This window comes from Archocentrus centrarchus, chromosome 1 (assembly GCF_007364275.1).
Source record: "Archocentrus centrarchus isolate MPI-CPG fArcCen1 chromosome 1, fArcCen1, whole genome shotgun sequence".
In the NCBI taxonomy this organism is placed as follows: domain Eukaryota; kingdom Metazoa; phylum Chordata; class Actinopteri; order Cichliformes; family Cichlidae; genus Archocentrus; species Archocentrus centrarchus.
In genome coordinates, this window is record NC_044346.1 from 17,066,421 (window position 1) to 17,078,537 (window position 12,117).

General features: G+C 40.2%; 2 protein-coding genes across 2 annotated transcripts; both read right to left on the reverse strand.

Moving 5' to 3' along the window:
* Window positions 1-95: 95 nt before the first annotated feature.
* On the reverse strand, window positions 96-4,811 carry toporsa (topoisomerase I binding, arginine/serine-rich a). The gene is made up of 2 exons (XM_030726913.1): window positions 4,649-4,811; window positions 96-3,008 (listed from the first exon to the last, which is right to left on the reverse strand). The coding sequence occupies exon 2, from the start codon at window positions 3,003-3,005 to the stop codon at window positions 603-605; it is 2,403 nt and encodes an 800-aa protein (XP_030582773.1). The 5' UTR covers window positions 3,006-3,008; window positions 4,649-4,811; the 3' UTR covers window positions 96-602.
* A 2,040-nt stretch (window positions 4,812-6,851) lies between these two features.
* ndufb6 (NADH:ubiquinone oxidoreductase subunit B) lies at window positions 6,852-9,555 on the reverse strand. The gene is made up of 4 exons (XM_030736466.1): window positions 9,275-9,555; window positions 7,359-7,451; window positions 7,155-7,199; window positions 6,852-6,994 (listed from the first exon to the last, which is right to left on the reverse strand). The coding sequence occupies exons 1-4, from the start codon at window positions 9,452-9,454 to the stop codon at window positions 6,929-6,931; spliced, it is 384 nt and encodes a 127-aa protein (XP_030592326.1). The 5' UTR covers window positions 9,455-9,555; the 3' UTR covers window positions 6,852-6,928.
* Between the last annotated feature and the right edge of the window lie 2,562 nt (window positions 9,556-12,117).

A 12,117-nucleotide genomic window follows, 5' to 3' on the forward strand; every position in this document is an offset into this window, starting at 1 on the left:
AACTGTGGACTCTTCTATATGCCACATTTTAAAGTAAAGATTAATAGTGTGGTTTATTAGATGTCTTGATATATAATAAACGAGGGGAAACACTCTTTTCCCAGACACACAATGATTCTTTAAAATTTATTTAGAAATAAAATTTAATACAAAAGAATTTATTCTGAAATCAAATCATCATATTCTTTTGTCTCCAGATTATAGCTGAGTTATGACAACACACAACTTGTAATCAACATTAACCCTGAGAAAACCTCAGCACATAATACAACAGAATTCGCAGAATAAGAACTGACTTTAAAAAAAAAAAGATGGGACATTCTCAATATTATTCCATTCGTCTTACTTATAGTAGCACATAGCACATAAAAAGGATTGTTTCAAGTGGTAGTGAAGAAATCAGACCACTGAGACCTAAAAAGATCATATCTCTTATTATGTATACATCATTCTTTCTTTGTCTCAGTGTCCTGTGAAACATCACTGTAGCAAACATTTGACGTGGCATTTAAATGATATGTGCTTTCACCCTACTGAACACTGTTGTGATCTTAAAACACTGGTGGCAGGCTTTAGCAGCTGAGGGTAAATCTGAAATATGATTACAACAGTGAATCTGTAACGGCAGGGTCTGCTGTGTCATCTGTACAATTTTCCATGGGCTTATTATCAGCACTACTGGCCTGAATGATAGTATCATTGGCAAAAGAATCGCTGTCACTATCAATGGTAATGATAGCGGGTGAGTGCTTCTCCGTGAGTTCATTACTCTTGTGCCTTTTGCTTTTCTTCTTATGTTTCTTCTTTTTCTTATGGTGACGCCTGCTTCGCTCGTGTGCCTTTTCCTCATTGAGGAGCTCCACGCTGAGACTCCTGCTGGTCTTTCGAGACTTCTCTTTGGATTTTTTACGGTGCTTCTCTTTGCTTTTTTTCTTATGTTTTTTTAATGCTGAGGAGTCGCCTTCTGCATAGGGGTTAGACACTGTGGTACTGGAAGGATCCTCTAGATGTCTTCTTTTGTATTTCCTCTTCCCACCAGGCTTGTCATGGTGATATTTTTTTTTTGCAGAAGGGGAGCAACTGCTGGAATAAGTCCTGGATCGAGAGCGCCTCCTGTCCCACCTCTGAGTGTCTCTGCTGCGGCTCCTGGAGCGAGAACGGAAAACTGAGCACTTGCGTCTACTGTAATAGTAGGAGTGCCTCTGTGTGTAATGCAGGCCACTATCATTTCTCTCTTGGGTGTAATGGCTATATGACTGGTAGGTGTAATCACTGTCCCTATTATATCTGTCACATCTGGAGTGGTCTCTGCCACCGGAGTAAGAATAACTTCTTTCAGCAGAATAAGTGCTGACACTGCTGTGGGAGATCATCGGGCTTCTGCTAGAGTGCCTGCGTTCTCTACTTTTTGACCTCTTTCTCCTATGGTGTCTGTCCTTTGATCTGTGCTTCTCCCTAGATCTCTCTTTACTGTCAAATCTTCTACCCGAACCTTTTCTGTCTGACTTGCTGGATGTCTTGCAGCTGCTAGATCTTTCTTTTGAACCCAAGTGGCGATGATCATCGGTTTCTATATTTTCTGATAATCCAGCCCCACTGCGATCACTGCTCTGTAAAGTTGCTGGACTGCAACTGGTGAAACGAATATGCTGAGGTTGAAGAGGCACTTCTTGAGTATCTTCATTGGCAGACCACTCGGAGTCAGAGGAGAGCTGAACCACCTCAGGAGTCCGATCTGCTGTTGGTTTAACAAAACCCACGATGACACAGTCATCACTGTCAGAAAACACACACTCTTCATTATTGCGTTCGCCCTGAGTCAGGTCTGTTTGGTTAAGAGAACTCATTTGCTGTGGAGAAGTCCCAAATTCTTGTGTCTCTTCTTCCAAACTGCTGTCAGAGTCTGAGTCTGGGATTGACAGACGCTCTGTTCTGCCCTGTTCTGCTGTCGTAGAATATGACGGCCCAGGTGTCTCATCATCCCACACAGCGTGGCTCAAAGTGGAGTCTTCTGGATGGTTCACCTCCATAGAGTTCTCTTCATCCTCTGAGATGGCAATTATAGATGAACTGGAGCTGCTGTCTTCATTTGAGGAAGGGGCTGGGCAGTCATAGACAGCGTGCTGATCATACGCCTCCATATTGAATGGGGACTTTGCAAAGCTGATGAACTCGTGCATAAAGTGCTCTGTGTGACCATGGAGATAGTGCCTGAGCTCTTCCTGAATAGCTCCATCTTCCATGTCATAACGTGTAATGTGTGACATGATGATGTGCTGAACCATGTTGCCCAAAGAGCCATGGGTCCCATATAACACATTTAGTTCTCTTTTCAGCCAGGGGATTAGTCTGTGAAGGCAGGCTGGATTTCTTCGGTAAAACTCAGCTGAGGTGTCTCGGGAGCGGCCACCATCCCGAACATTTCGAACCCTCACCCCGCGTCGGTATAGCTCCCGTCTAAAGTTTATCATTTCTTGCTCTCGGACATTGGCCACCGCCCTGCCTTCCCTCGCCGCTCTCCTTTGGGTTGCCAGCCTCATCATCATGCGCCGCATGTAACGGTCTGGCCGCTGTTGGGAAGAATTTGTTGGGCCTTCAGACATTATACCAATGTCTTGAGCTGGAGACATCCTTCCTCGCATCTGTCGTTGGGCTGCGGTGAGAGTTGTACGGTATCTAAACCGCACTCCCTGAAAATAACCAAAAGAGCCATTGTCCACTGGCTGCAGGTCATACTTCTTGAAGTCTTGCTCCGATTTTATACTGTGATAAATTGAATTAAACTGCTGTTTACACAGTGGACACTCTGCTTTGTTCTTGGACCACTCAAGAATGCAGCGGAAACAGAACCTGTGAAGGCAACGGTCCAGGCAGGAAATGTTGCTGAATGTGTCCAAACAGATGGGACACTTGGAGTCAGGCGACACCTCCGCAGACGTCTTTTCAGAGGGTTTTTTTCTGCCATTTTTTTGGCTCAGACGCAGGGCAATCTTTACTGCTGACATGATCTGACATGATGACAAAAACAAATTAAAATAATTAGCAATTTGGAAATACAATTGCGAACATTTTTAAAAAGGCAGTCGCAGAGTTAAGTTTTGAGCGTTATAAACTTTACTAGCTTAATTTTATATTACTTATATTTATTTTAACTCTGTTACAACAGTATAACTTTATGCACTTTATTCCACTGTGACTAAATTATACAGTCAACGTTATTGAGTGGGTCACTTTAAATTATACATTGATAACATTTTACATTGTAGACATGTATGTGCTGACTTTTCAGTTGCTTTCTGTGTCAGACTTAACACAGAAAACAATAAAAAAGTTAAAAACATTTTTTCACATATACTGTATACACCTTTTTCAGCAGCAGATTATCCAGGTAACTTCAGGGTTAACCCTGGGTTTCTCTAATATGAAGGAGGCTCACTTCTCCATGGTAATTTATGCTCTTGAACATAACCTAAAACAGCATCTAAAGTCTTTCTTTCCCTGGTGATCAGTACTAGTATTAATAAAAATTTAAATATATATATTCTTAGAACCATCTTTCTGTTGGCTGCAAAGACTTTTACAACAACTTTGTTGTTCTTTGAGCATTATGATCCTAAAACAGGGTTTATCACTCTAGCTTGTAGTGGACTTTTTACGGCTGAGTAAGTAAAGAAATTCTGATGTTTTGGCCAATATTTGTTAAAAGAGTAAATGATAGGGTTAATGTCAGTCTAGTGAAGGATTTCTCAGAGTATTAACTTAAGGTAAAGACACCACATCATGACAGGATCATATCTGATCACTGATATACTGGTAAGGCTTAAATGTTAAATTTTATAATAAACTATTTCTAATTTTCAGAAAACAAGCAATTACTTTCCACCCATACTTTTATTCTCAAACAATCTGTAATTGCTGCAATATCACATCATTACCACATACAATCTTAACGTGTGGCCCTCTAGGTATGGAGGAAAAAAGATGTGTATGTCCACACTTAAAAGCTAACTTAAACTAAAGTGTTGTTTTCCTGCTCAGCGAACATGAGCAAAATAACATAGCAAAATAACATGTTATTATAGCAAAATAACATTGTTATTTTGCTATATCGTTATATTTATTTGTAGTATGGCTTGAGGAGAACATGGCGAGCAACACTGTTAACAGTAATGTTATTACAGTCAGCCAAACGCAGCAACTGTTAAGGAGCTACATCACCGTTATTACAGCCCAAAAATTTCTTCCATAGCCATCGCTAATTTTGGCAGACATGTATATATCGCAATGACGCTAATACTGGCTGACTCCACACTCTTTTTGTTTCTTTCCACGTTTTCCACTTTGTTTCTCTTTATCATTTTGTTAGCTTAGCAGCTACAATCAGTTATGGTTCCTTTAGAGAAATGAAAACTGTCGTGAAACTGTAGCACAAATCTCGACTTTTTAAGAGCTGGTACATAGAAAATAACGGCTTGTGTTATATAAACTGTTACATAAACACTAACGTGAACTACCAAAACTGCCAACAGTACTTCGAGCACACATTAACTTGGTTAGCTCAAGTTAGCAGGCTAGCCGCGTAGGCTACACGGAGGCTGGGAACTCTGCGGCTACTCAGAACGTGTGAAAAAAGTTGGGTAATATTTACCTCTGAATCCTTCAGACAATCACGAACACGGCTGGCAACTGATTACTCCTTCCCTTCTTGTAGAAACCCATTAGTTACTATACAGTTGTCATTCCTAGAGCGTCTGTTGACAGGACTGTGAACCCCTCTTTCTGAGTCGGTGAATTCAACGAGCAACTTCCGCCCTTCACAATAAAAGCGCAATTTTCAGATTTAAAAAAAAACATAACTTGCGCCCTTCACAATAATATTAAGCGCCATCTTCATATTTATTACCTCCCTCACCGATAGGTGGAGAGAGGTTATGTTTTTGGTCGCGTTTGTCTGTTTGTAAAAGGATTCTTTACCACTATGAGAGCAACATATTTTACACTTTTTAAAAGCCAATTACTGTATATAAATTTCTAGTCTTCTGATCTTGTAATTTATGATGGAGGATGACAACATTGGGTGGTATCTACTGGAGTGTACAGTAATATTGGCACATAGAACATTTGGGGTGAGTGCCCTTCTAGTTTGGTATATTTTCAGTGCCCTTGACCTGTAGCAAGAGTATACAACAGTTTCATTAGGGAGCGGTGAAGCATGGGATAATTTTCTATGAAACTACAAATAGGGCACTGAGTTTGATTTTTTATCATTTTTATGATCAGCACATATACTGTAAATATTCAGGTTTTTCTTTTTTCTCAAGTTTTCTCAATTTAGTTTAATAGGGGATTGCATCCTCCCATGATGAATAAAAATATCAAACAAATGCAGATATTACAGCCCCATTTCATAACAGAAACCCCTTCAACAGACATCTTATTACCTTCTGCAAAACTATTTTACCCTCATTTGGAGGCCTTGCCCTAACATTTGATCCAAATTCTTTTAGCCACCACTGGCTTAGTAAAGATATATATATATATATACATATATATATACACACACACAAAAATGTGTTTTCAGTATCAACAGTACTCCATCCAGCCATTCTCTTCCGCGTATCCTGTTCAAGGCTGGAGGGCTAGACCTTATCCCAGCTGTAATAGGGCGAGATGCAGGGTACAGGTCACAGGGCTAACACAGAGACACAGACAACCATCGACGCTCACATTCACTTATAAGGTATTCACATCATGTCTATACAGGAATATACCTACATAATGCACTGATACTACATAATCTACTGATATCAATGAATTATGTGCAACAGCACTATAATCATCATGCAACCATGCTGTTTACATTTGAGCAATATTGTTGAGCAGTAGGTATGGCTTTAATATTGCTCAATGATGAGTCATCCCTGAACAACATGATAAACAATGCTCAGCCAATCAGAAGTTGGCATCACAGGCTAACTAATAAGGTTGCAGCCTAGACCTGTTAGTATAAATAGACTGGCTCTTTAATAACTGGAAATTTGGGCTTCCCCAGTTTCTCACTACCTAGCTACTGCCACCTGTTCAGTGACCTAGGTCAGTTAGATATGGGGAACCCCCACTTTCTCCATTTTAGTCAATAATGATCAAGTAGGTAAAGCCAATCACACAGCACAATATGATCACATGATTATGCTAAGCCAATTAGACATGTGAAAGAGACTCCATATCATTAGCATATATTACCATAGCATTAGCAACCTGAAAACTCCCCACTTCAGATATATACAGCCAATGTATACAAAGGGTACTAAACATCCAGGAATATGAATATTATGTTGCACATCTTTGAAGAGTAAAGAATACATATGCCCAATTTCATGGCTCAACTCCTTGTGGGTTTGGCATCTATAGACCAGAAAGGTAAAACCTCACGGATGGATGGATGGTTTGATGACAGGATTCCTTCAGTGCAGCGATTCATGGTTTAATATGTCATGTTTGTATTTGCAAGCTGAACTGTAAAGTTTGAATTTTACCAACCACACATTTTCAATTTAATTGCCATGTTTCCTTCCTGGTAATCCAGTGTGCTCATAAATCCCAAAATAAAAGCTCACAACCATTCATGACTATTGATCTCTACATCAGTTACTAAGATTTTTTTCCCTCCAAAAAAATATATATGCTTCAAAATTTCATGCACTGGTTTAGTCCTCATGCTGCCCTTTTCCAGAACTCTATGGACATACCCGTCCCTTGACAGAAATTGTACACTTTGTATAATCGCTAAGAAAAAAAAATTCTAATAGGACATATCACTACATTATTTTGCAAAGGAAAGTTCACACTCATAACTTTTGAATATTTTAATTGCATATACAGAATTTTTACAACAGAAATTCAAGGAAATAACTGAAATCTTTCATCTTCAGTGATGGCCGTGGGTCTCAGGGAGCTCTGGAACAACTTCGCCCGTCTCCATGATCTTGTCACCCTGAGCACAAAAACAATAACCAAAAAAAAAAGTCTTAGCTATGGCTGGTCAAACATTCAGATGCATTTACACAAATATATAAAGAAATAATTATTAATGAAAAGTTATTACATGAGAAACAACGATCTATTGTTGGAAGTAATAAATGAGTCACACTTACTGGCAACAGCTTGGGTTTCAACTCCACAATGCCATATGGCCTTTGCTGTGAGAAACAATGACACTGATATTTAGCATGATGTGTATACTGATACTTATTTTCCCTTTCCCTTTCTAAACTTAACCAAGGCTAATTTCAAGAGTTTAGATGTACATGTGTGCAATAAATGATCACAAATAATCTCAAACATCTGTGCAAACTTACAGCAATGTGGTATTTCACGTAGTAGTGAACAATCCAAGCAGGTATCAACAGCCGTGTTAATGTGAAAACTCCACCTCTGTATGCTTTGTAGGTCTGTAAGGACACAGACACATATCAGCAAAGAGTACTACATAATGAATCATAACATTTACAGTGACTGAACTTGTTTACTAAAGACAGGTGGAATATGTATAACTGTATGAATGAAATCAAATTAACAAAAATACATAATACAGTTTTACCTTGATATAAATAAAAGAATATGTATCACTGTGATACATTTCTGCATTATATACAACTTAAACCAAGAACCTAAAGACTTTAAGTAAGCCCTCTCAAGCATATTTGTGATATTCTGTGACATATTATTAAATACCATCTTCTTCTTCCAGCTTGGGCCCTTTAGGGGTCACTACAACAGATCATCTGCCTCCACCTCACCCTAGCACTAGCATCCTCTTCTGTCACACCAACCCTCTGCATGTCCTCCTTCACTACATCCAGGAATCTTCTCTGTGGTCTTCCTCTCTTCCTCCTGTCTGGCAGCTCCATCTCCAATACCCTTTCTCCAGTATATCCACTCTGATGTATTCATTTTTAATCTTCTAGTCACACCCAATGAAAACCTTAGCATCTTCAGCTCTGCCACCTGTTTTTTTTCAGCGTCACTGTCTCCAAACCAAACATCATAGCAGGTCTCACTACCATCTTGTAAAGCTTCCCTTTCACTCTTGCTGCTATCCTTCTGTCATAAATCACATCCTGCCTGTACTCTCTCCTTCATGTCTCCTGTGCACTGTTTGTTGCTTTTGAATGGCTCAGCGCAGGTATTTAAACACGTCCACCTTCACTACCTCTACTCCTTGCAGCTTCAGTTACGTGTGTGAATGAGAGGGAGACAGGTATAGTCTCTCTTACTCATACTGACTTTCATTCCTCTTCTCTCCAGAGTGTACCTCCTGTGTAATGTTCTTTTAAATGACTATCCTTGTCTCACTATTTCTAAAACCTAGGGATGCACCAATCGTGAATACAGCAAGTTTGTTCACCTACCTAAATCTGTAGAGGTAAAAGCTGCTATACACTTGTGGCCATCATCAGGATCATCATAAAATATTACAAAGAACATGTTTAATAGGCTCGGTATAGCATTGTGCATTGCATTTTCTTATATACACCAATTATTTTTAAAGTTTCGCCTGTAATATGTTTGACAATGACCCTGATGAAGGCCACAAGTCAAAACTCAGCGGTGCATCAGTGAAACCATAAATATGTTCTATGTACTATACTACAGAGTACACTGTCAATGCCGCCTCAGACTTTAGTGATGCCAAGTTTAAAAACTCCAATTTGGACAATATTTTTTTGCTCATTTCTTTTTGTTGCAAGTAAACAAATAATTCATTACAAAAAAATTTACGTTTCTGCAGTTCATCATTCCATCGTTGCACTAAAAACGCAACTTAGTTTATATAACAATAGATACTCCAGGGTAGACTAAATAAACTGTTTTCCTTTAATAATCAGGGGGGGAAAGTCTCACTAAGACTTTAACTGACTGGGCCACTAACTAAGGAAGACATTTGCATAAAATTATCATTCTGACTCAAATCTTCCCATTTTCCTACATGTGTACCGATACCATATGTATCAGATGTTTAAATGATCATCTAAAATAAAAGAACCGACACTACGTGCTATAACAGAGGCATTTTACCTTACATCACAATGTGAGCTGTATTTTGAAGGTAGAGACGGTGTGTATAGTATGGAGCGTAAACAGCTACCCTGGCTGTTATCCTTAATAAAACGGTAACAGTAACAACAGTTACAGTATAAACCGGTCGGTTTTATTCCAGCTACTTTACATTCAAAATGCCATCACAAGCGGTAAACTGTTTATGAAAACTCACGTAGACCCTCCACAGGCTCTTGGGCTCCAGAAAGCCAGCCCAGAACTTGGCGACAGGGCCCGGTGGTTTAGCCTGTACCACGGGCTCCCTCGGACTGAGCTCCTGGTCCTTCAGCCACTGCCTCCGGAGCTTTGTTATCTGCTCGAAACGGAGCTTTTCGTCTGGTGTGTACCCAGACATCTCTTATTTACTGTTATTCAACCTTAAAACACCTACAATGACACCATGGAGGACACTTGTCTCTGCAGGCAAGTGCACCAACGAAGAAGAAGAGCCGGAAACGCGACACGTATTGTACGATTCGAGTCATTCTAGTGCCCCACCTACTGGATGAGCTGAAACTGGAGGACTAATACATATGCAATTTTTTAAAGGATTCAAAGATTGGGAGATTCAGGTATTTTATTGCCATTCAAATGCATGCATTCACATGAGATGAAATGAAATTCTGCAGTCAGGTCCCGGTTAAAAGCTGACAAGAATGAGAACACACAATAGCAATATATACATAAATTAAGTATAATAGAATAGAATAGAATGCCTTTACTGACATTATACAGGACATACAATGAGATTGGAGACTGGATAAATAAGAACATGTGGTGGACAGTTCAAAGACACAAGTGGTTTCTCATGTTTGTCACCTTTGGTTGGGAGCAGCCGAGACTACAGAGCACCACCAGATTTCAACAGTCCTACAGCCTCCGGGAAGAAGCCGTTCCTCAGGCTGGTGGCTCTGCTCTTGATGCTCTGCAGCCTCCTGCCTGAGGGGAGAGGGACAATCAGTGTCTTTCAAGATACAGGAGACTCTATTCCTGCATCTGCTGTTGTAGATGTCTGTGCTGTTGGGGGGCTGCTGTCAACAGTGCAGGTTTTTTTTTTACTGCCGCAGAGCAGCTTCCATTGCACACAGTAATGCAAGAGCACAGGACACTCTTCTCCACCACACATCTGTGGAATAAATTCAGGCCTGAGCTCCTGAGTTCAGCGCGCCAAACCTCCTGAGACAGTAGAGGCACTGGTGTGCCTTTTTAGCCAGGAAGGAAGTGTTGTGACTCCAGGTAAGGTCCTCAGTGAGATGTACACCCAGAGACCACTTCCACAGCTGCTCCCTCAGTGTGCAGGGGTGGATGGGGAGTTTTGCTGAACAGTCATCAGGGTGAGCAGGAGACAACTCAGCACACAGCCATGAGGGAATCCAGTGCTGAGGATGATGGGGGAGGAGGAGATGTCATGGATCTTGACAAACTGTGTCCTGTTGGTTAGGAAGTCCAGGACACAATTTCAGAGGGAGGTGCTCAGACCAATCATTGCAAATTTTTTGCACCAAAGTCTGTGGAGTCCATGAAGCAGGTGCAAAAGTTATTAAGAGCATCAGGCAGAGCTGGGTCCCTTAATTCTCTGGACCCATGTGACTTTTGCCCTTCTGATGCCTGCAGTCAGGGCTCTCCAAGCTGCTTTGATTGCTTGGTTCATTATAATACAGTTACAGTTAGAAAACTCATTGATTTTTGTGGAAATCAACATAAAAATGTGCTGATAAGAATGATAGCAAGGTGCAAGCATCTGTGAATGGTCTGATCCAGAAACTGGTTTTTGATGACATATTCATGACACAACACTGTACAAACAAGAGCCTCGCAGTGATCAGAACCTGAATTAATGTGGTTTTCATCAACAGTTAATACTGATACTGTATGTTTGGTACTGTCATGTCTATGCGTCATCCAATCCACTAGAAAATAAAACACAAAACTGACAGCGTCCAGTTTTAACAGGCCTTTTAAGGGGACAGTGCTGTGTCTCCATAGTCGTAAGCATTTGTGGGTTTGGAGGAGTTTTACCAAAACAAACAAACAAAAAAGAACAATGTAGTAACAATAGTCCATGGATTTCTAAAAGTCTGTGTTGCAAACTGTGCTATGAGTCTGGGCAGAGAGGGCTGAAAGACACATGAAAAAGAAAAATGTTCACAGGACACTGCAGTACACTCTTATTTCTTCCATAGCAATTAAGAGGGTAGGTAGCAGCCAGGTGCTGTTAATCAAATGCACTTGATTAAATGATCATCAGCAAATGTGAGCTCCTCTATAAATGCAGAAATTTTGGCTGTTTGCTCGGACATTCAGGTGTGGGTTAACACAATGCCACAATCTTCCTGAGGAGTAAACGTGCCAGCAAATTTATCCCACGGTCAGACTGTGCAATTCTCAGAAAGACTGCAAGAAAAAAACAAACAAACAAACAACAAAAAAAAACCAAACACCTGTACTGATACTCATCATGGACAGAGGCTGCTTCATCTACTGTATAAGCACACTTATAGTAAAATTGTAGGTGCTTATTCATCATGTGTTATTTTGCAGATGATGGTTCGGTAAGTTCATCATGTGTGAGGTAACGAATGGGGAAGGGCTTCTATGTAATCACATAGATACTACAGTAGGGTGATTTGTGACCTCATAAGGACTTGAATTCAAAATAAACAAATAAGCAAACTGTAAAATTTGTTCATTAGCTTCATCTTGTCACTATTCTTCTAGAAATGAGTGACTTCACTACATTGTCATTCATGCAGTTCATGTTTATTTTTTTTTCTGACTAATGCCTGCACTGGGCACCACTACCTGGCCTGCAGATAACAGAAGACTTTGGAGGTCTTCCGGGTCTCTGAGAAACATACCTGTGACCCTGGCTGGGGAGAATTTCCTCACTTTAATGGCCTCTATTTTGAAAAAGGACGTTTTAAAATAGAAATCGGACTCTTTCATGACATCATTGATGATGTCACAGTAACTCATTGTGATGACGTTTTGCTGATAATTGGGGTTTGTGATATCACG

What these genes read in the sequence shown, in the direction of transcription:
- toporsa (XM_030726913.1), bottom strand. Translation starts at nt 3,005, where the DNA reads ATGTCAGCAGTAAAGATTGCCCTGCGTCTGAGCCAAAAAAATGGCAGA.
- ndufb6 (XM_030736466.1), bottom strand. Translation starts at nt 9,454, where the DNA reads ATGTCTGGGTACACACCAGACGAAAAGCTCCGTTTCGAGCAGATAACA. An exon ending in AGAGCCTGTGGAGGGTCTAC is followed by an intron (nt 7,452 to 9,274) that starts GTGAGTTTTCAT and finishes GTGTCCTTACAG; the next exon opens with ACCTACAAAGCATACAGAGG. An exon ending in TGAAACCCAAGCTGTTGCCA is followed by an intron (nt 6,995 to 7,154) that starts GTAAGTGTGACT and finishes TTTTGTGCTCAG; the next exon opens with GGTGACAAGATCATGGAGAC.